Raw genomic sequence first — 25,175 nt, 5'->3', positions numbered from 1 at the left:
GCTCCAGGACCAGCTGACTTTTATTCTCTGGTCAGCGCCCCTTGAAATAATAAAAAAATCCCCCTTAACTTACCTTTTAATCGGCTTCTTCCCCTGTCCTCTTCTCTTCGTTTCTCCAATTCTCTGCTGCTGATTGTTCTTCTCGCGCGGGTGACTCCTCTGTGCTGCGCTCCGCAATGGATGTTGGGCGTGATGACATCACACCCGGCATTCACTGCGAGCACCGCACGGAGGAGGAGACAAGGGAGGGAACCGGAGTACCAGCTGACGTGACCGCGTGACCGCAATGTAAGTAGTTTCCTTTCTTTTTTTTGCAGGATTTTTTTTTTCCATTAACAGTGCTGCCCCCTTGCCACAACCAAAACTCCTTTTGGGCCACATTTACAGGTTGGAAAATCATGTTTTAGAGAGTTAATTGAGGTTTTGTGTGCCTGTTATCAAATTCGATCATAACACCATTTTACTAGACAAGCTATTCCTCACCTCTACCTGAAGGTTCCATAAACTGTAATTATTATGCTAAAAAATGTCATTCTTCCCACAGATATGTGTTCAAGCGGAAGTGGGCAAACTAAAGATTATATGACTGTGACAGCCCACTGGGTTGGTGAATTGCCTTCAGCAGCAGGAACAGCAGCAGCATGTATCCAACAACGCCAGATTTTTCAGAGGCAGGCTTGTCTATGTATCATGGGCTTCACTAAGAGGCATACCGATGACAACATGGCTTATCATGTTTGGACCTTCCTGAGGATATTTCATTTCTGATAAAGCCACTAATATTGTGAGAGCATTAAAGCTGGGTGAAATCCAACACATTCCCTGTTTGCACAATCAACTTGATCATACAGAGCTTTTTGAAAAACGACAGGGATGTGCAGGAGATGCCGTCTGTGGCCCGAAAAAGTTTGGGATATTTTCAGCATTCTGCAACAGCATGTAAAAAATTGCAGCAGCTGCAAGAACAATTTATTTTGCCCTGCCACCAACTGAAGAAAGAGGTGGTAACAAGGTGGAATTCCACACTTTATTAGCTTGTGAGGATGGAAGAGCAGCGAAAAGCCATCCACGCTTATTCCACAAGCCATGACAGTGGGAAAAGAGGGGGAATGTGTTTTAGTCCAGTGCAGTGGAGAATACTTTCCATGTTGTGCAAGGTGCTGAAACCATTCGATGTAGTCACCTGTGAAGTGCATTCAGACACTGCTAGTTCAAGCAACGTGATTCCCTTAATTAGATTAATTATTGAAAAGCAGCTTGAGAAATTGAAGGGGGACATAAAGCAAAGCAATTTCGCTAAGTACGACGGACTTGTAGATGAAGTACTTTAATTGCGTCGCCAGGATTGTAGAGTTATCAACATCTTGAAATCGGATCACTATATTTTGGCGACAAAGCTTGATCCTAGGTTTAAGAGCTATGTCTTCTCTTTATTTCCAACTGTCCCAGATCACAAGAGATGCAATGAGCTCCTGGTGAGTAAGCTGACAACTGAAATGGTATGTGCACAACGGCAACCCCTCCTTCAGTTTGTCAGGCTACTGATGGTAGGAAAAAACTTCAGGTCTCTTCTTCCATTCAAATGTCTTGTTCCCTGGCTCCTGACTGCTACCTGTTCTCTGAGACTCCAGTGACTTAATCCACAGATCGTCACAGCCTCTGTGTCTACTCCACTATCCTTGTGGTAAACGCTCTGCAGTTTATCTTCACCTGTTCTCTGAGTCTCCAGCGCATCAATCCGCAGATCATCACAGCCTGTGTCTACCCCAGCTTTCTTTGCCTTCAAACTTTGATTGCCCGTGTGGATAACTTGCAAGGCACTCCTCCCGCTCCACCACGAGCTGCGGCTCCCATTTCTGACGCCCAACTGCCGACAGTAGCGGCTTCTTCCTTGAGATTGCCAACTCCTCAAAAGTTTGATGGAGTACCGAAGTATTGTCAATAATAAGTGCTCAATTCACTTTGAGTTACTTCCGCAGAACTTTCCCTCGGACCGTACTAAAGTGGCCTATATTATTTTCCTACTGTCTGGACCGGCTCTGACGTGGGCGTCCCCTCTTTGGGAAAAAGATGACCCCATTCTCAAGGATAGCAAAACCATTATTTTGGCCTTCCGGAAAATCTTTGATGAACCAGGCCAGGTGTCATCAGCAGCTTCAAATATCCTCAGACTTCGCCAGGGTTTTCAGTCTGTTTCTCAATACGTAATATCATCATCATCATCATCCTCACCATTTATTTATATAGCGCCACTAATTCCGCAGCACTGTACAGAGAACTCATTCACATCAGTCCCTGCCCCATTGGAGCTTACAGTCTAAATTCCCTAATACAGACACACACTCACACACAGACATAGACAGACAGACAGACTAGGGTCAATTTTGATAGCAGCCAATTAACCTACTGGTATGTTTTTGGAGTGTGGGAGGAAACCGGAGCACCCGGAGGAAACCCACACAAACACAGGGAGAACATACAAACTCCACACAGATAAGGCCATGGTCGGGAATCAATCTCATGACCCCAGTGCTGCAAGGCAGAAGTGCTAACTACTAGGCCACTGTGCTGCAATTCCATACTCTTTCATCAAAACTCCAATGGAATAACGAAGCCTTGGCCGCTGCTTTCTGGCAAGGTCTCTCAGACCGTATAAAGGATGTCCTCGCTTCCCAGGAATTACCTACCTTCCTTGATATTCTGATTTCTCTCTTCCATCGAGTGGACACTTACTTCCCAGGAAAGATCCTTGGAGACAGACTCTACCCGACGGTCCGCAATCAAACTGGTTCCCCATTTCCGGCCGCCCAGCCCTCCCAAGGACCCTATGCAACTAGGCCGCTCCAGACTTTCTCCTGAAGAGAGGCAGAGAAGAATTTTCAATAATCCCTGCATCTACTGTGGCAAGTCCGGTCTTCGCATAGTCTCATGTCCTAAATGTCAGGGAAATACCTGCTCTGGGGAGGTAAGGCTGGGGACATCAAAATCCTTTCCAAATTTCCAAAAAGCTTCAGTGTGTTTTATTCCTGTGACCATTCCTGGATTCTCTGTGCCGTTCAATTGCCATGCTCTTTTGGATTTAGAGGCTGCAAGGAATTTCATTTCCTCCGCTATAGTCAAGAATTTATCAATACCTACTGAACTTCTGCCTCAGCCCATTACCATAACTGCTATTGATGCCAATCGTATTGATAATGGAACCATTCTCCGTCAGACCAAGCCAATCACTCTTCAAGTAGGAGCTTTACATTTTGAGACCATCTCCTTCCTTGTTCTCTCCCAGGTCATCAGTTCAATTATTCTGGGCCTTCCCTGGCTCCAACGGCATTCTTCTCATATTGACTGGTCTGCCTCTCAGATCTTCGCATGAGGAGCTTGTTGCCGTTTCCGCTGCCTGATCCAGGTCAAACCCCTACTGTCTTCTTCAACTCAGTCTGGCAATCCTGGGACGCTCCTGCCTCCTCATCTCAAACCCTTCTCCGATCGCTTTGATAAAGTCCTTTCCGAGATCCTGCCTCCTCATCATGCTTGGGATTGTCCTATTGACCTCCAACTGGGTAAAACACCTCCCAGAGGTCGGGTGTACCCGTTATTCATACCCGAGACACAAGCTATAGCTGAATATGTGACCTTCAACCTCCCCAGCAGGCACAGGGTTTTTCTTTGTGAAGAAGGACGGGACTTTACGTCCTTGCAATGATTATAGGGGTTTAAATGCTATCATAGTCAAGAATCAGTACCCTATTCCACTTGTGACCGAACTTTTTGACCACATAAAAGGAGCACAGATTTTCACCAGGCTAGATCTCCGAGGAGCCTACAATTTAATCTGCATTTTTAAGGGGGACGAATGGAAGACTGCTTTTAATACAAGGGATGGTCACTATGAGTACCTAGTAATGCCCTTTGGGCTGTGCAATGCCCCAGCAGTATTTCAGACCTTCGTGAACCAGATCTTTAGGGATTTACTTTACTCCTGTGCAATGGTGTACCTAGACAATATTTTGATCTTCTCCTGAGATCTAGCTAGTCATCGACTCCAAATAGCTGCGAAGAAATAATCTATTCTGCAAGCTCGAGAAATGCTCTTTTGAGACCTCCTAGATGACCTTACTGGGATACATCGTCTCGGGCTATGGCTTACAGATGGACCCAGATAAAGTTCGGCCTGTCCTGGAGTGGCCCCTTCCAATTGGACTTAAAGCTATACAGCATTTTCTAGGGTTTTCCAACTATTATCGTCAATTTATTCCACTCTTGTAGCCCCAATCGGGGGACTCACTCGGAAGGGAGCTGAAACAAAAACTTGGCCTCCAGATGCTATTGAAGCATTCAACATCCTTAAAAAGGCTTTCTCAACAGCTCCTATTTTCAGACAGCCTAACCCCTCTCTGCCCTTCCTTGTTGAGGTTGATGCCTCTATGGTCGGAGTAGGTGCTGTGCTCTCACAGTATTTCCCACCAGAGAAAAAGTCAGATCCTTGTGCCTTCTTTTCTCTGAAATTTTTACTAGCAGAGAAGAACTATGCTATTGGTGATAAGGAGAGCTTAGCTATGAAACTAGCTCTATTTGAATGGAGGTACCTTTTAGTGGGTGCACAGTTTCCAGTTAATATCATTACCGATCACAAGAATATGCTCTATCTCCAAACAGCTCAGTGCCTAAATCCTTGTGGGGCCCGCTTCAACCTGCACATCAACTTTAAACAGGGCTCTTAAAATAAGAAGGCCGATGCTCTTTCTTGAGCCTTTTCCCATGAACCCGAACCAGCAGAACTTTTGTCTCGTCCTATTCTAGATCCTAACTGTCTGTTGGCCACATCAGTATCCTCTTCACCTACGCCAACACCTGGAAAAACTTTTGTTCCTCAGACTCTCCAGAAGAAATTAATCCAATGGTATCATGCCTCAAGCTTCGTTGGTCATGCTGGAATCTGGAGAACAACTGAACTAATTTCCAGAAATTACTGGTGGCCTACCCTTCGTACCGATACAAACAGTTTGTAACTGCCTGTAATCTCTGTGCACAACAGACTCCTCGTGTAAGCCCGGCTGGTTCTCTAGTCCCTTTGCCTCTACCAGGTCTCGACTATACATCTCCCTGGAATTTATTACAGATATCCCCTCAAGTAAAGGGTTCAACACCATCTGGGTGGTCATAAAATGCTTTTCTAAAATGGCTCACTTTGCATCTCTTGTTGGCCTACCCTCGGCTGCTCAGCTGGCCTGGTTATTTGTGAAGGAAATTGTTTGGCTACAAGGGTTTCCCTTGGAGATTGTATCTGACCGAGAAGTTCAATTTACATCTAGATTCTGGAGAGCTCTGTGAAAACTTCTTAATATCAAACTCAACTTCTCTTCATCCTATCACCAGCAATCTAACGGACAAACTGAAAGAGTAAACCAGGAATTGGAGATGTTTATTCAAATCTATTCTTCAGCCTCTCAAGACAACTGGTCTGATCTCCTGCCATGTTCAGAATTTGCACACAATAACCTTTACCAAGAATATACTTCTTCTACTCCATTTTTATTACTCAAGTGACAGACCCGGGCCTTATATTGGGAATATTGTGCCAACCCGGTCTGTCCTCAGTGGGCCAACTGAACAACCGTGGCCCACTCTGTTATTAATTGCCGCCTGGTGGCCAGATCTGTTATTGCTGTGGTGTCCGGAGAGGGAGGGGGGAGGCAGTTCACAGGAAGTGTGAAACAGCTGTGGACCCTGTGACATCAAAAACGAGTGGAAGGGGTTAAAAAGAGGAGGGTCATTGCTTTATCTAAAATCAGGAGGGGGTCTCTCCCTGTTTGCTAACTATTGTTCTAGCAACTCTTCAATACAGTCTGAATGGCATCATCACCGCAGGTGGGAGATCACTGATCATGCTCTTCTTCCACCCCTGTTACCACCCAAACTCTTCACACCACCAATCACAAGAGGACAATGAGCAGAGGGTTGACCCAGGGAGGGGGCCAGGATCGGGTGTCTTGTGAGAAGGGACAAAAAGGAGCTGGCTGGGGGAGGGGGGTGGTTGTTGGAGAATCTTGAGAGAACAAGGACTTGGATTGATTGAGAGTAACTGTATTCTCCCATGACCAGAAAGGAATGCCTGAAGCAGGCTCTTCTTGACACAGATCGGACAGTGTACCTCTGGCACTGATTCTGTTACCACTCCATCGAGAGACACTTGCAGATTCTGGGAAATTGTTGAGCCTACATGGGTAGGGAGACTAATACCCAGGGTCCCACCAAGCTGGTGGAGAGTTGGCCGAGCGGCTGGGATCAGAAAGATACACCGACCCACCTTAAGGATCAGAAACCCTGGCCCACTTGGATTGTCAGCTGTGGATTGTATTACCAGGAATTTGGGCCTGATAGGACTCTGTGCTTGGAGGTGACCTGCTGGGGACTTTGTTGGAGAGTTGATACTTGCACTGGTGATTTTCTGACACTTGATATATTTGGTGGGGGAACAAGTGTATCCTTGGGGAGCACTGTTGTATTTTACTAAGTGTGTGCACTTTGTTTAATAAAAGGGATTATTATTTATTTACTGTCTCCTTATCTGTGTGCCCTGTGAACCTAGAAGACCGGGTATCGATTGAGCTTTGGTTCCAATCATGGTGTCCTCACAAAGGGCACCATCCGAACCTTCCTAGGTTTGCTTCCCTCCCACCCACCCACATGCCTGCGGTTGATAAGGCGCATCAGAGTTTTGTCTCCATCTGGACTCAACCCCTTAAATTTCTCAAGAAATCTTTCTCCCTGTACAAACATTTTGCCAATAAGAAACATTAAGCATTCCTCCTTTAAAAATTGGTGAAAAGGTGTGGATGTCCACTAGGACCATCCGACTTAGAGTGCCATGCATGAAGTTTCCGCCCCGATTTATTGGTCCATTCCACATACTCCAAGTCATCAATCCTGCTTCGGTACAACGAAGTTGCCGGCTGCTCTACGGATTTCCAAAACCTTTCACATGTCCTTACTCAAACCTTTCATCATTAATAGGCTCTCTCCCGTTAGGGCATCTCCGGCACCTCTTCCCATAGTGAGGAATTTGAGATAAGTCAGATTCTGGACAGTAAGATTTCTCATGGCAAAATTAAGTATCATGTGGATTGGAAGGGCATTGGTCTTGAAGAACGCACGTGGATTGATTCTTCTGACGTTCATGCTCCTGTTATGGTGAAGAGATTGCATTACAGAAATCCTAACAAACCCATGCTTAGGTGTCCAGTGTCCACATTTAAAATGGGTGGTACTGTCACACTTCAGACCTGCTGATCGACGAACTACCCGCTATTACTCACTTTCTTTCTAGCAGTTGTACTCCTCCGGGATGGACGCAGCTGATCTGAGCATGCGCAAACCTTCAATCTCCCCATTCATTCTTTCCAGCCAATCGGATGCAAGACTTAACTGTTTAAGCACACCTCTTACCTATGTTAGTTTGCAGATCTTCAGGTCTCTCCTCCTGTTTAGACGTCCTGTTCCCTGGCTCCTGACTGCTACCTGTTCTCTGAGTCTCCAGCGCATCAATCCGCAAATTGTCACATCCTCTGTGTCTACTCCACTATCCTTGTGGTAAACGCTCTTCAGATTATCACCACCTGTTCTCTGAGTCTACAGCGCATCAATCCGCAAATCATCACAGCCTCTGTGTCTACTCCCCTATCCTTGTGGCAATCGCTATGCTGACCATCGCTACCTGCCTCCTGTGTAACCAGCCTACTGCTCTCCTGATCCTGGCTCCCAGTATATCAGCCCTACTGTTTCCCTGTTTTCCTAGTCTCTCAACAATTCAGATACTTCTCATCAATGGCATCCTCAGCTATAATCTCGGTTCTGATTACAGTTTCGCTCTTCTCCTCCTAGGAGTACCGTGACCTATGTTCTGGGAGCTGCGAAGCCCAAACCCTCTTGCGGGAGCCTCTGGTGAAAACCTCCCTCTCCGTTAGACTCCACGCCTTCTAAGAGGTAGTACCAATGTGAGCAGACTGTACGGGCACTCCTCTGACCCTACTGGTTGTTAAACTGTACATGTTATTTTGAATATCTTACATAAGGGTGGGTGGGAGGGCCCATGGACAATTCCATATTGCACCACTATTCTTTTCTGTCACTGCTGTGGGGAAATGTTTCCTAGATGTGCTCTGAACTGCCATGTGTTTGTGTCATTGCTCTGTTGCTTAGCATCCAGCCAGCTCACTGCAGTCTTTGAAAATAACTGTGAGGTGGTCAGAACTGACTGTAAATGATTGGAAATTAGTGTTATTGAGGTTAATAATAATGTAGGAGCAAAATTATGTGATTTTAGCATATTTTAGCAATTTTTCTTAAAAATACAGATCCAAAACCAAAACACACGAGGGTGGTTTTGCCAAAACCAAAATACAAGCTTAATCCAGATTCAAAAACAAAACATTAATGTCAGTGAACATCTCTAGTTATAATGAATGGAATATTTGATGGATGCCCTTAATAAGAATAGTAATTTTAACCTTTGGAATAGGTCACCTTTAGGTTTGTCTGACTGTTACTGTATAATTTAGAGTTGTAGGCATTTTCTTAGACATCAAATTCCCTACTTTTGGATATATCAATTCCTTAAACTTTTGGTAATTCATTAAAAATATAAATAATGAATCAAGTAACAAAACTTCCATTATGAATAAAATCAGATCTACGTAGGACATATATTTGCAGCACAGCTAACCTGAATAAATACAAAGAATCATTTAACTATACAAATGCTGAAAATTTAAATAAGCATACAGAGCAGAAACTAGGAAACACATTCACTAAACAGAACAAGAAGAGTGGTATGCCATACTGCCTCTTATACTACCTTTATTGTAAAGCTATCAAATTATTCTAAAACTATCACATTCCATTTACTTACATTCCCACTACATTTTCATACCGCCTCTCTTAAATTTCCATACCATCACTTCTAAATTTCCATTTCGATCACTGGTTGTCCGGAAAAACAGGAGGGAATTCAATTTATCAGTGGTAATTTTTTTTAATGCTGCGTTAAAAAATGCAAAATGATCCGCACAGGTTTGGATATGCAATCGTGACTGTTTTTACTTAACACTTCGTTAAAAATTGTGGTATTCAATTTGAAAACCGGTAACGCCGCCCCCGCGTGTTAGCCATTGGTGCATGCAAATTTTTATGGTAGGGGAGGGGACGGTTTAACGTGGACATCAGCAAACTGTTATTTGCTGGTAGTTAATGGTTCGTTTTGGTAAACTATTGCATTGGCATAGATTAGTACACATTTGTATTGCATTACACAACCTTCTATTATATACTATCTGCACACTTCACTTTTGTTTAGCACATTTATATGTATACCATAACAAAACACAATAGTACATGAATATATTAGTGATGATTGTGTTAAATAATTTTTTTTTTTAACATGTTTTTTGTAAAAAAAATTCACCTTTTCTATGTTATACATTACTGAGAAGCATAATTTTTTTAACCATTATTACATGATTTTTATAGTTTTCTTATGTTTTCAGTTTTTTTCACAGTTATCAGAGGTGCGAGATAAAAATGCCAATTTGACAGTTTACTGCGCCGCTTAAAAAATAATTGAATAGATTTGAATGCTTCTCCCTCCCTATACTTTCAATGGATCATCTACTTGTCTGCAATGGGACAGTTTTTGCAAACACAACGGTGCGTTAAAAATAGATTTGAATAACGGGTAAAGTTAACGTTTTCCAGAATGAGTGAAAACCGCTATAAAATCACTTACATGCTAAAAACAATTACCACTGTGAATTAAATTCCCCCCTCAGTGTACCAGAAGTCATTGGACACTAACACAAACACCTAATATGTTTATTCTTCCTATCATATTAATTTACATTAATTCAATAATACATACATTTCCTCTATTTGTATATGATTTTTTTATACCCTCTCATTGGTGGTCAGTGCACACCACCATACTTTATTGGTACCCACAACACATTCAATCTGTAGTCAACAATTTAAAATGAAATTGCCGACCACTTACCTATTGTAGGCTTTATCAATGATAGTCAATGGTCTCTGACAGCAGGGACATTATGGGACTGATTCAGAGTTCACATTGTACATACTCAGAAAGTAAACGTACGCAACTGCAACTATTCAGACCTGCGACTTTTTGGTATTTATGACTTCTTACGCCTGAAGAGGTATAACGATTGAGAAAAGGGGTGTTCTAACTTAGACAATGTACTGTAATGGCGTGTTCAAGCAATTACGCTTGGATTCAGACTGGGATGCAGTTGCAGATACGACTGAAAAAGAGGTTTTATTTGCGGATGTCAGGGTCAGGTGTAGGCAGCGTATGATGAAGATGATCACCCAAATTAGCAAACTGCTTGCAATTAGAGGTTTTAATAGACATTCGGCCATAGATTGGAATTTGCTGAATATGTTGTAGGAAATTTTGTATTTTTTTGTATGAATGTCGGGAAGTTAATGCTGCTTTATTAGCTAGATTGCTTAAGTTTAAATGATGACTCATAACAATTACATTAGTAACACATAAAATAAAAGTTTGTGTACATGTTTGCAAGTGAGTCGCCAGTGTCTGAGAGGTGTGTCTGCTGTCAGGCGAACACATCTACTGCCCATTCAGACCTGGACACATATTCAACTCGGAATACGCCACACATACACATTCACTTACATGCAAAACTGAAAAAGGCCCTACATGCCTAAGCTAGTGTGAAGGGCTTAGTAGTCTTGTGATTTAGCACAAGGGCTTTTGTGCAGTGAATCCAAACAGTTTGGATTACAACAGCACACACTGTCACTTCAGGCCATGGGCTGCAGAAATTGGACTGGCTGGTAGCTAGTTGGACAGCACTGATTTAAAGAGACTCAATAGATGCATAAATAAGACTTAAACAAATCATGTATAAAAGGGCAAGACAAAGAATATTTACCATCAGGGGGGCATTTCCACTTATCCAGTGTTAATATGGCTCTTGCAGGAACCAAAAATGCAAATGCACTTGCTTGAAATAGAGGTAGCCTGAAACAGAGAAATCTATGACCATACAGTACATAGTAAGTCTATATTAACTACTGCAACTACTGCCCTAAAATTATTTTTTTTTGTCTCAGATCCCTGATGAAATTTTACTCTATAGTACAAGGTATTTTTAGCGGGGTCTCCTCTTACAAAATACATTTGAAATATAGAGATGGAGTTTATTGTAGTAAATGGTGCTCTATAGTTAAGGATTAATTGAGCTAGGTTTAGTTAACTATGATTAGCTTATACAAACGTATTATCGTCATTATTTTCAATGTAAAATAAAAAGAAATTGCTCTTACAAATATAACCAGTACAAAACCCTCTTAGTCCTAGCCCTTAAACTGTTTCCAAAAATGTTTCTTTTGATTTCATAGAATAGTACTTTTCCATAGAAAGCATAGAGGGAAAGGTGAATAACACCCTAAAAAATCATGATCTATAGATGTTTTCATACATTATATGTTGATTTAGTATGGGCAGATAACTTTAAAGTTAGTTGAGCAATAGAGGTCCAGTTTAAAGCAAATAAATACATTAAGAAGAAGTCATACCTTACACCAAAAGTTGTTTGGATAAATGTAGTGATTCCCACACAGGTGAATATTGTTCCTATAAGCTGGCTTACAGTATGTTGATCATTTCCAACACAAAGAGCATTTGCCAGAAGAAATGGTATAGCAATGGTTCCACTGAAGCAAGTTAAGTAGTGCTGTAAAACATTAAAAATAGTTTAAGTTTTAACCTTTATTTTTGCTAAAGATATGCAAGATTTTCATTTGATAACATTTCCTGTATGTAAGACTCAATAATCAGTGTGGGAAGAGAAAACCTGTTGATATTCAGAATCTATACCTGTAGCCTCTTGGAAGTGGAGTGCTGTTGATGGAGAGCCTACTTGCATAGCAAAGAGAGGTTTTAAAAGGTTTTCCCCCTTAAATAACCCCTCTACGAGATCCTCTCCCTTTCTAATAAAGCTTCCCCTGGAATCGTCACCATTCTCGCTGTTTAGCAGCATAATGTTACATATATTGTATACATAACCATCATAGCCTTAGCAGCTCTAAGGCCATGATAGCTATTATTGTTTATACATGAGCATATAACAGCAGAGTATATGTCATACACAGTACTACCCTTTTCCAATTAATATTTACGCCACTCAGTGAAATGCAAATTTGCATTTTTATATTTATGTATTCCTGTGAGCTCAGCTTCCTTTTTCTTACTCCTGATATTTTCTTTTATGTGAGCTCTGAGCTCTCATAAGTTTATCCTGCCAGTAATTAAAGAGTTCTGCTAGAAATTCAAATATTGTTCCTACTATATCTCGTATACCTGATTGTCAGACAGCTTCAATAAATTAGGTATATGAGAAGCGACATGAAAATATTGAAGTTTTTCCTACCACTATTGAGCTCATAAGATAATCTATATAAGAATATCTCGTCTGCAAGCCTCTTATGTCTGAACCATCCTGCAATGGCATGGGGGTTTGAACTTTGAGCTTTAGAACTTTGGAGGGGTTGTTTAGTATTGCAAAGGCATGCTGTGGGGTTATTACCCTGATCCTATGCTACACTAGGTGGGGAATGGAGGACCCCAATCCCAGGGTCATGGGGTTCCAACTTCTGAGAAGAAACAAAGAAGTGTCCAAAAATCTATTAAACATGTATTGACAGTCTCCAAAACAAGATGTGTGAACTAGAGACATTCAGGTACGACAATTCTTGTAGTTGAATCTCTCCCTATAAAGCAAAAAGAAAATCCACAAAATATTTTATTATAAAAATGACATATGTCTAGGTTTACATTAGTATGAACCCAGTGAAATTACAAACATGAGAGTGATGAAGGGCTTGCATGAAAGATGGAATCAGTTGCTTTGGGGAGGTGTTGATGGAAGTTAGATGGACTAAATTTCTTCTGATGTCTGTTCTAAGTGATAATGTGAAATAAAACAATTTCATTGGGCATGCAGACGGAAACATATTGGCCGCCAGGGATAGGCATAATTGTCAGGTAAGAGATTTGTCAATTGAGGCTTTATAATAGTTGTGGGGAAACTAGGCATTAATACTGCCTCAACCTGTCTGAACCTCGTTTCTCACAAACTGCGGACTATAAAAACATATACTTTTTCTAGCCCTCTGGTTCCCCATATTTCTCAGTCATATTTAGACTACATTTGTATATATATATATATATATATATATATATATACACAAGTTAACCCATGCATGATACTCATGCATTCTAGTCAAATCAAGCTACTTAAGGTGTTAAAAAGGTTCTTGTCATGCATTTGGGCCATAGCCCAGGCCTCCTCAGGGGAAGAGCGTTACTTCCCGACGTAAGCGCCCTTTTTTTAACGTGGTTTTGTCCACATGTCACCACCTCATCATTCTGCTCCATCACCTCATCCTTCATTTTCATCGCCACATCTATCCAGATGTCTATCCAGACACAGGGATCTCTCTCAGCGGTCCTAAATATCACACTCCTCTCACTCTGTCACCCCCGGCAACCACCAACCACTCCCCACTGTCACCCCTGGCAACCACCAACCACTCCCAATTGTCACTTCTCCTTCAAGAAATATATATATATATATTTTAAATCTTTATAAACACTTTTAACAATTAACAAATTAAATTAACAAATTAAAAACATCTTAGTATACCAAATTTCAGCCCTTTCTGATTTTTTTTTTCCACACACACTAAGAATTTAGTAGGTCAGTGTATAACTCCGCCCAGCAGGTGGCGCTGCAGCTTGGTTTTATTTTTTACACACACACACACACACAGACAGACTAACACACGCCACTAAGCATTTATATTATAGATAGATAGATAGATAGATAGATAGATAGATAGATAGATAGATAGATATATATATATACATACACACATCTATATATATATATATATATATATATATATATTTATTTATTTAGTTTTTAACAATAAAAGGACATCTTTATCACCTTCAAACAGCTTGGTGCCGGAAAGGTGATGACAATGCAGCTTTGCTCCTGATGCATGTGTGGAGACCTATTTTTGCATCCTTGGTGTTTTTATGTGGTTAATGCTGAAGGGTGGTTCATTTTTCAACTGAAGTGCCCTACCTCTTACATGTAAGAAGCCTGGAAATGAAAATCCAGGCAATAAAAGGTAAAGAAAGGCCAAATGGTTGTGAGGAGAAGATTATTATTACCATTCTTTATTTATAAGGTGTCATAAGATAATGAAATATCTTTCATAGAACATTCCATTCGCCATCTCCAGTGTGATGGAGTGATATGAAAAGACAGCACCCACGTGTAATTAGAAAATAGTAAGAGGTATACAAGACACATCTCAATGTTATCTGTGATGATTGCTGATTTTCTGCTATGTATAAAAGTTTTATCAGATAACATGATTTTTTAGTGTGATAGATCAAACACAGCAGTAAAAAAAAGAATATTAATAATATTGCATGACGTATGACCAATGATTGTCAAGACATTTAGGATTGTAAATGTTACATTTATTACATAGTCTTATTAAAAATAATTATGTAATATACATATTTATTATATATTTTAACCTGTATGTTACATAATCAAATATTTTTGGGTGTATGAAGAGGTACATTGTATACATTTACTATTGCACAGTGCACATACACAATTTAATATATTTTTCTAACAATGACACATATTACATGAAAAATTAAAATGTTTATGTATTATGTTCCACAGAGCAGTTAGCACCACAATATGCTACCTAAGAGGCAGGAGAATGAGCATTTGGAGAAGGATGAGGAGTGGCAGGATGTGGAGTGTTAGGGTAATTTTACCTCTCCTTTATCAAGTCCCTTCAGATATCAATGAGATAATGTCAAGATGGAACTGAGCTGTGCTCATTTATTAGTGGGCTACATTTATACATGAACAAGCGTTTGATCTGGTTATAGGATAGAAACACATGATTGATATTTTCCTCAGTAAATATAAATCTCCTGACAAAGCTAGTTAGTTCTCTTCATGTCACTGTTATGGGTTCTTATTAGCTTTCACTGAAGCCAGAACTCCCAATGTCATCATCCATTATCCCATGTCCTAGGGGTCTTTGAGATAGTTCAAGGCTGGAGCTGGTGATTACGCTGAATGTATTTTTAAGGCAAATACCAACATTTTAAACTCCTTCGCATATCATTATTACCATTATCACTGAGGACCTAGAAATCCTTTCACAACCTCCCTCCTTTTAATAATATATATATATATATAAGGTTAAAAATGTTACGGCCTGACACCTAACGCAGCCCAGACTACTTTTGTACAGTCTCTTGTGAGACAGCAAGGGTCTTTCACCATTCACCCGGGAGCGAGTAGAGATATCAGCATTTCTGCACCTGATTATTCAAAAAGTATCTTTTCTTCATGCCTCTGCTGTAATCTCTGTATATCTTTTCTGAACGCACATGACATATACCAGTTCCATCCTATCAATATGATCAACACCACAGTGATAATGAGTAGTGGGTGTACTAGTAAGTTAAATATACCAGTCATACATGGAGATGATCCGGTAAATACATCCCACCAATGTTGCTCTAAATCATCCTTCAGTTTGGTGGCTAGAGCTTTTAATTCATTACCCTCTATAACCGTTACCATTTTTGCGTGATTGTTAGTATAGTTTACCTGCTTCAAATGTTCAATCAGCATTCTTGTTTCATTTACAATTTTTACTATTTCCTCTATATTTAAGGTTAACTGAGGCAGACTTAGGTTATTATACTTGAACATTTTGTCTACCTGTGACATTTGGTCCTTATAAAATATCAACACTTTCCCTTGCCATTGTAAATGTGTTATATTCATGAGACACCCTGAAAATGGGTAGGTCAGCCCGTAGGTTAGTATTTTTTCATCATATGTGATTATGCAGACCATTTGAGGGGCTACCTCTATTAGTGTCTCATATTCCTTTGGGTGTAATGCCCATACACAGACACTAGTGTTATGCTGCAACATACATGGTTCAAATACTGCAGTTTGTTGTGGGCAAACAGGTCCCATGTCTGTGTTATCACAGAGATCTAGGTTATGTGTCCAGTGTGACCAGCGTCTTTTTGCAGTGTGATGCGCGCACCCAGGAGTCTCGTTTCTGGAGTTTCACTGATGTGGGCGTGGTCAACAAGACCTGATACGGATCCTCGAATTTTGGTTCAAAAGTTCTCCTTACGTGTTTCTTTAAGTACACCCAATCGCCAGGTTTCAGCTTATGCGGCAGTAGGTCTGAATCAGGCTCTTGTGACTTTTTACCCTTTTTCCTGGATTTGAAGTTCCATAGATCCAGCAGTTCTGAACATAGTCTGTAGCAGGCTTTATTGAATCCTTGAGCTATCCAATGCTGTTGGACCACACTAGTCATCTGTTCCAGGTGTGGCTGTCCATGAGCTATCTGTAACATGGGAGGGAACAAAACCTGTGGAAGACAGAGTTTATCATTCAGTTTCCACATATGAATGCAATCTTCTTGTGCTCCTAATCATTTCCATCTTTCTTTCTCCAATGGTCCTGTTTGTTGTTGAAACTTTTTTAGATCAGTGTAGTTAGGCATTTCTTTCTGTACCGTGTATACTTCTCTTTCAGGCTTTCTCTTAGCTGCCTTTTTTGCTCCTGCATCTGCAAACGTATTCCCTTTTGAAACAAAAGTCTCATTCCTTGTATGTGCTTGTATTTTAATTACGGCAACCTTGTGTGGCAATTGCAATGCTCTAAACAAGTTCTTATTAGACTGGCATGCTATATGTCCTTACCACTAGAGGTCTTGAAATCTCTGCTTTTCCATATTGGACCAAAGTCCTGTGTCACTCCCCAAGCATACCTGGAATCCGTGTAGATATTGGCAGTGGTTGCTTCTGCATATTCCAATGCCCTGGTGAGTGCTATCAGTTCAGCAGCTTGTGCTGACAGTATCGATGATAGTGGTCCTGAGTCAACTACTTCATTTTCTGTAGTCACCACGTATCCTGTAAATGATGAGCCGTTATCATAATACCTGGAACCATCTACAAAAAGTTCATACACAGCATTAGACAAGGGAGAGTCAGTAACATTTGGAAAAGTCTGTGCTTCCATATCCATAAGAGCAAGGCGATCATGTGAAAAAGAAAAATTGTGGTTAATATTTTCACCCAATTCATCGTCATCACCTTCACTATCACAATGTCTTTCTTCTGACGGCTCTTGTTCTTCACTATTATTCCCTCCTTTTGAATCTTGAGATTCATGCATTAGGGGTAACAATGTTGCTGGATTTAATACTGTGCACCGTTTGATTGTGACATGTGAAGCACTTAACAATGCTACCTCGTACTTAGTGAGTCTGGTTGCTGTAAGGTGTTTTTACCTGTTGTATCGCTTGTACTCTTTGTGGAGTCAGATGTTTAGTGCCCTATGAAATGCAGTGTCCTAAGAAAATTACTGTCTGTGCTGCTTGGAGCCTGGATTTGGACACTCTGCAGTCCTGCTGGGCCAAAAAGGTTAGTAGAGAAACAGTTTCTTCTTTACACTGTTGTTCACTATCAGCAGCTATCAACAAGTCATCAACATACTGCAATAGTCGGGTAGTTTCAGGATAATGTGGTAACCAACCTTGTAAGACAGTTGACATTGCTTCTGAGAATTCTGAAGGGCTGGTGACCCCTTCCCTGCGGCAATCTGGACCAGCAGTATTGTGTTCCTTCATGCTTAAAAGCCAGCATTTTCTGTGAATCGTTAGTTATTGGTACAGAAAAGAAAGCACTTGCTAGATCTATAACTGTAAACCACATTGATGTAACAGGAATTTGGTTCAGCAAGGTATGTGGGTTTGGGACAATAGGTGGGTTCACAACCAGTCGTTTATTTATTTCTCTGAGATCGTTAATTAACCTGAATTCGGGAGCTCCTCCCTCTTACTGTTCTCTCTCCTTGACTGGGAATAAAGGTGTATTAAAAGGTGATCGACATTCTTTACTATACTTTTGCCTTGGTATTCTTGTAATTGTTTTGGGATTGCTTTATTCTGGAACAAAGTCAAAGGATATTGTTTAACACATATAGGTAGTGTGTTAGGTTTTAGTAGAAGTTGTGCCGGGGTAACTTTTAATAGTCCCACATGAGTTTTTCCCTTTGACCATATTTTCTCAGGTGCATCCTTCAGCCACTGTGGTAGTGGTGCCTCATCTTGACATGTGTTTTCACTTGGTTGTATCAAAAACACCTGTACTGCTGCTTCTACCTGATGAGGTATGTTGTCTGGAAGTTGATTGGTGTATTCCATCCCTTCTGGGGTGTATTTAATGCATGCTCTCATTAACTGTAATATGTCCGCACCCAGTAGATTTACAGGACAGGTGTTTGAAGTGAGAAACTCTATAGGGACAAGAGTACAGTCTTTGTTTACTTGTATCTTCACTTTTTTACTTTTCCTAAGGTGTATGGGCTGTCCTGTCAACCCTGATGCCTTTACATTATCTGAGGTCACTAATTCTTGTGGTACTTGATCGTGTCTCAATACTGTTTGACTTGCCCCCGTGTCAATTAGGCAGTCCAATTGTTGACCAGTGGGCAGTGTAATTTTGCACAGTAATTCCAGGCAGCTTATCTTCTTCAGAGGTGTTTACAAGAACTGGACAAGGTGTTAACAATGGGGAGCCATATCTTCATTGTTTATGGTGCCCAGGGGACGGACGGTTTCTATTTGCTGCTGCTGCCATTTCTTGTATTTCCTGCAGTCCTTCTTCATGTAACCTGGTAATTTACACCAAAAACATCTGCCAGTCATGTCCTCACCATGATTGCTTTGTCTTGCACTTACTGTTTCTGTTCCTTTGGGCTGCTGCCTTACTTGCCATGTTCCTTTTCCCTGTACCAGGGAGTCTTTTGGGCTTTCTTTTCCCTTTTTTCTGCTTCCTGGCCCTCCAGTCCTTCAAGTACCTGTAGCAAAGATGACATTTTCATAGACAATGCCTCAGGTCTGACTGAAAAGAGTTGGCTTGTTACCTCATTCTTTAAACCATTCAAAAACTTTGTCTTTAACATTCTTAGACCATCTGGGGTTTCTGTAGAAAAACCATCATCATTTTGTCTGGTAGTTAATTTATCCAAATACATCCTTAGTGAATCATTTCTCTGTGTTATGTCTGGTGCTGCTGGTGCTTTTAACTTTTGTTCATGATGCCACCATTGTAATCTGGCTAGAAATTCAAGACCACTGTTTTACGTATTTCTTTCTTCTGCAGAGGGTGCAGGATGAGTAATAGCCCCCCTGTCACCTTCTGGTGCTCTTGCTGTTAACCCCATTATTTGAGTCATCACTCCTATTATTAGCACCTTTGGCAGTATAAGCATCAAAATATGGGTTAGGCACCCTTTGTATTCTGACTGCATACATATTAGTGTGGGCATGCAATATCTGCTTTTCCAATGTTATTCTCCTTCTCACCCTTGGATTTGTTGTTTCTCCTAATGGACAGATATGGACAGATATTGTGATCCTTCAATGGCTTATCATCATTGCAAGAATTATCTGTACAAGGAGGTGCATTAGATTCCACATTGCAAACACTGTCTCTCAGGATAATCATTTATTTCATTATTAGCAGACTGAGGGTGGACTTGACTTGGGGTTTGAAACGTGATTGATGGAGTGTTACCTGCGTCCACTGGGGTCACTGAATGAGTTTATAATTGCGGATACATTCTTGGTACTACATACTCTGTCTGTAAGGGTGGTGGTGGTGTATCTGCTCTATTGTCTGGTTGCTGTGATGAAGCTGTCAGGTTCACAGGCATGTGGTGGCATGTCTAATAGACATGTACCTATGTGTGCATCCTCTCTTCTTTTCTTTTTTCTCATCTCTAATGATACTGTATACCACATGTTAACCACCTCTGCATGTCCTTTTCTGCTTATCCATGCTTTAATGGTGTTTTTAAACCTTTTCCACTTTTCTGGATCTAGTGTACCCTCTAGTGGGAAACCTGCCCTGTCAAATATTTGTTTTTAAATATTTGCTGTTTTTTATTTCCTTCTCTGTATTCTAGTACCTTTGTTGGGTTTATAAAAATAAACCTAACAACCCCGCTAGCTTGTGCACCCACGTATTCAGAATTGATCAATTTCTGAATATACTGTACTGTTGGGTTGCTTTACCGCATACACTATTACAGCAGTTATCTGTATTTTACAGAGAATTATACCTCAATACCACCGTTCAAAAACCTCTTAATTCCTTCTATTCCTGCTGAAAAATATTTGCATACTATACAAAGAAATATAATCAGAAAACACACAATTAGAACCATCATGCAAATTTCTGTTGCAGCTGTAACCATTTTTGCTTTCTTATTTCATAATCAGTAGGATATCCTTTTACAATGTCATTACATCACCCAGGTGGTAATTTCTTTATACTGTACAGACAGATAGGCTTCCCTTTAAGGGGTATGTGATTAACTGGCCAATATAGTAACACTTGAGACCAAAAATACCCTATATTTTGCTGCAATATATATCCTTATATAAATGCACCGTACAATAATATTGCTTTGCATCCACAACATATCCAAAAACAGTTCTATCAATGACAGCTTCCAGTGTAGAACAGTATCATCAGAATGCTTTTCTAAGTAGAACAGTATATGAACAGTCTGAACAATAACCAAATGAAATATTAAAATGCAATCGTGAGTACTTTTGACATGTATTAAATTTAACCATATAGGTAGCGCTTTTTATGCTATTAAACAGATATCTGGGTTCAGGAAATCTCTCTTACCATATACAGATGAACAGCTTTTAGACACACAACAAGAATACTGGACAGAAAGTAAATCAGTGGAAAAAAATCACAGCTGAATTTACTCACCATACGGGTTTGAGCTGTCTGTGATTCTAGCTGATGCTGCAAGCGTTATTTGTCATCTGTACATGTTGTCCGAGATCCCGGCTATTCAAGCCCCCACATAATGTTAGGGTAATTTTACCTCTCCTTTATCAAGTCCCTTCAGATATCAGTGAGATAAGATGCTGGTTAACCAGGAGATCAGTAATCAAGACACAGACATGCCAATGTCAAGATGGAACTGAGCTGTGCTCATTTATTAGTGGGTTACATTTATACATGAAAAAGCATTTGATCTGGTTATAGGATAGAAACACATGATTGACATTTTCCTCAGTAAATATAAATCTTCTGACAAAGCTAGTTAGTTCTCTTCATGTCACTTTTATGGGTTCTTATCAACTTTCACTAGAGCCAGTACTCCCAATGTCATCATCCATTATCCCCTGTCCTAGGGGTCTTTGAGATGGTTCAAGGCTGGAGCTGGTGATTACGCTGAATGTATTTTTAAGGCAAATACCAACATTTTTAACTCCTTCACATATCATTATTACCATTATCGCTGAGGACCTAGAAATCCTTTCACAGGAGTAAGAAGGAGAAGGAGATGGAGGTTGTAAAGGAGCAGACGGAGGAGGAGTTTGAGGATGTGGAGGCAGAGCAGCTGCAAGAGGGGGAGCAACTTGTAACGCACCAGCATCATAAATATTTATATTATTATAATATAATTTAAAAAATTCATGACTTATTATTGAGCTAAAAGACTATAAAAATGATCAATGGGATTTAAATACCTCCTGCTAAAGAATAATCGCAGGATCTTGTAGATAAACATATATCCTGCAATGAAATGTGGTGAGAAATGTATCAAACTTAACAGATATTTTCCAAGGTACAGGTTTTGGCTACTGTCAAGGAGACTGCTTCTGATTGACACTAGTAGAATATAGAATGGCATAAAAATAACACTGATTTGAGCAGAATGTTTGGCAGAACATGCTTAGATGCCAGGTTGATATAATTTTCTTGAGTGAAGTTCACCTAAGAGAATCTGAAAAATCCTCTGATGATTGATACTTTCTCTTCAATTATGGATTGTGGCTCTTAGGTTCCTTAGTTAAAAGACTGAATGGCCTACATATGAGGGTAGTATCAGACTTTTCATACTTTTTTTTCAAGCTTTAATTATGGTTTGATTATGCATACATTTTTGTATACTATTGTAATTAAACCTTTTTTTCCCCAACAACAGTTTTTATTATGAATTTCACAGTTAAGGGTACAGAAAGTAAAAAAAAAAATGGAGGGGGAGGGGTAAAAGAAGGGAGGGAATACACAGGTGGAGGGGGGAAGGGTGCAGTACACACATATCAAAGCAAACAGTACAGTGCATAGAGGTAGTTCCACGTTAACAAGCTTCACATCTACAACATAAAACATGGACCAGTGACTTTACTGCGTGAGGGCTCCTTGTATGGCTTGTTGTCATGTGTTGCAAGGTGTCATGGCTTGGTGTCATGTATATTCAAGCCATGCAAACTATTTAATGTGCTGAGGAGGAGTATGGTACCCCACTGTTTTCATCTCACAACTGGACTTTAGAGATGACCTTGGAGTGAGGTGGAAGAGATGGTGTTCTCCATGCCTGAGGAATTAAGACCCATGTAGCAATGAGTATTTGATCTATTACATAGTGGGGGTGAAAGGTGAAGGAGAGCAACATCCAGAGCGGAAGGGATAATGTTCTGAGGGACAGTCACTATCAATGTAAACATTGACGGCAGACCCCTTGGACACTCACAAAATATATGAAACTATCGCCTGTCGCTCTGCAGTTACACCATCAGTTCTTGTTTTTTTGTGAGCCAAATCTTGTGGAATTTGGCCAGGGTGAAATAAAGCCATTGGAGCAATTTAAACATCATTTCTGTGTGGTTTAGGCATCGCAACGTCTGATGGGTGGTGTGAAAAACATTATCCCATTGGGTTGAGTCAACCACCTACCTGATGTCCCTCTCTCAGAGTAGCTGGGAGGGGGTCTTCACTGGTTCGCCCCATCTCTGAGATACATAAACAAAAAAAGAGATGCTGGTCCTATTGGACCCTGTTGCCAGTTTAGCATGAAGAAGGGGTGTTGCAGAGACAGATTTTGGTAGCAGAGTGACAGGAGTCAATGACGGACCTGCATGTACTTAAAAAAGTAATCCTTAGTAATGTAAAAATGCTCCCGCAGTTGAGTGAAAGATAACATAATCTGGTCTGAATAAATGTTCTTAATAGAGGTAATGCCTTTGGCGAACCAGAAGGAAAGTTTAAGGTCAGGATGAGTTTGGCCAGAGTATGCTGGAAGAGATTGAATGTAGGGAGGGTTAGGTCATCCTTTGCCTTCAAAGTTTTGTCCCAAACCAACAGGGCATCTTTCATGAGTCTAAGGAGGTCAGAGTGTGCTGGGCGCCAAGCTTTAGGTACCCATAACAGATAAGCCAGTGGGTAAGCATTAATGGCCTTAATGAAAATACTAGCTATGTGTGCTTTTTGGGCTGATCCCATTATTTACTTTTAATTTCAGTCTCTGTTTCTATTCTATTTCAATTTCTGACATTCAATACCATGTAATGTATATGAATTCATGTGATTGATTGATCCATTAATATATGAATACAAGTTAACCCGTGCATCATACTCATGCATTCTAGTCAAATCAAGCTACTTAAGGTGTTAAAAAGGTTCTTGTCATCTTCATCGCCACACACACACACGGCTTTTATATATTAGATAATTCTAAGAATTTAGTAGGTCAGTGTAGTATATAACTCCGCCCAGCAGGTGGCGCTGCAGCTTGAGCACTCTGTCACCCGGTAGTTTTTTCCACACACTCACACTAACACAGCATGTGTGTTCATGAGGTAAAATTCGCCGTGGGGGGTCGCCGCGGCGGGGGGGTCGCCGCGGGGGGTGGAGGGCTCAATGATCAAAAGCATTGGTGGTCAGTGGTTAGCAACACACAGCCAATCGCCAGGCTGCCTGTTGCTGTGCAGCAGACAGGAAGCAGGACGTCTTCACTTCCTTTCTGCTGATCTGAGGAGAGGAGCAACGCTGGCACAACTACAGGTAAGTGAAAGGAAGAACTGCCCTGCATATCTATAGGGAGGGGTGGAACTGCCCTGCATATCTATAGGGAGGGGGGGAACTGCCCTGCATATCTATAGGGAGGGGGGAACTGCCCTGCATATCTATAGGGAGGGGGGGAACTGCCCTGCATATCTATAGGGAGGGGGGAGGGAACTGCCCTGCATATCTATAGGGAGGGGGGGGGAACTGCCCTGCATATCTATAGGGAGGGGGGGAACTGCCCTGCATATCTATAGGGAGGGGGGGGAACTGCCCTGCATATCTATAGGGAGGGGGGGAACTGCCCTGCATATCTATAGGGAGGGGGAGACTGCCCTGCATATCTATAGGGAGGGGGGGAACTGCCCTGCTTATCTATAGGGGGGGGGAACTGCCCTGCATATCTATAGGGAGGGGGGAAAACTGCCCTGCATATCTATAGGGAGGGGGAGGGAACTGCCCTGCATATCTATAGGGAGGGGGGGGGAGCTGCCCTGCATATCTATAGGGAGGGGGAGAACTGCCCAGCATATCTATAGGGAGGGGGGGAACTGCCCTGCATATCTATAGGGAGGGGGGGAACTGCCCTGTATATCTATAGGGAGGGAGGGAACTGCCCTGCATATCTATAGGGAGGGGGGGGCTGCCCTGCATATCTATAGGGAGGGGGGAACTGCCCTGCATATCTATAGGGAGGGGGGGGGAACTGCCCTGCATATCTATAGGGAGGGGGGGGGAACTGCCCTGCATATCTATAGGGAGGGGGGGAACTGCCCTGCATATCTATAGGGAGGGGGGGAACTGCCCTGCATATCTATAGGGAGGGGGGGAACTGTCCTGCATATCTATAGGGAGGGGGAGAACTGCCCTGCATATCTATAGGGAGGGGGAACTGCCCTGCATATCTATAGGAAGGGGGGGAACTACCCTGCATATCTATAGGGAGTGGGGGAACTACCCTGCATATCTATAGGGAGGGGCGGAACTACACTGCATATCTATAGGGAGGGGGGGGAAGTACCCTGCATATCTATAGGGAGGGGGGGGACTACCCTGCATGTCTATAGGGAGGGTGAGGGGGGACTGTCATGCATATGTATAGGGAGGGAGAGGGGGA

The 25,175-nt window shown here is 41.4% G+C and overlaps 1 protein-coding gene across 1 annotated transcript in view; it reads right to left on the bottom strand.

Moving 5' to 3' along the window:
* Window positions 1-25,175, bottom strand: part of SLC23A1 (solute carrier family 23 member 1) — a 258,391-nt gene that overhangs the window by 196,252 nt on the left and 36,964 nt on the right. The window contains exons 3-4 of the mRNA XM_075206009.1: window positions 11,611-11,768; window positions 10,965-11,053 (exon numbers count right to left, since the gene is read on the bottom strand). Of these exons, the coding sequence (XP_075062110.1) occupies window positions 10,965-11,053; window positions 11,611-11,768 (247 nt within the window). The remainder of the gene's footprint in view (window positions 1-10,964; window positions 11,054-11,610; window positions 11,769-25,175) is intronic.

This window comes from Mixophyes fleayi, chromosome 4 (genome assembly GCF_038048845.1).
Source record: "Mixophyes fleayi isolate aMixFle1 chromosome 4, aMixFle1.hap1, whole genome shotgun sequence".
NCBI lineage: Eukaryota > Metazoa > Chordata > Amphibia > Anura > Limnodynastidae > Mixophyes > Mixophyes fleayi.
The sequence above is the reverse complement of the archived record's forward strand: the minus strand, read 5'-3'. Positions and strand labels throughout refer to the sequence as shown.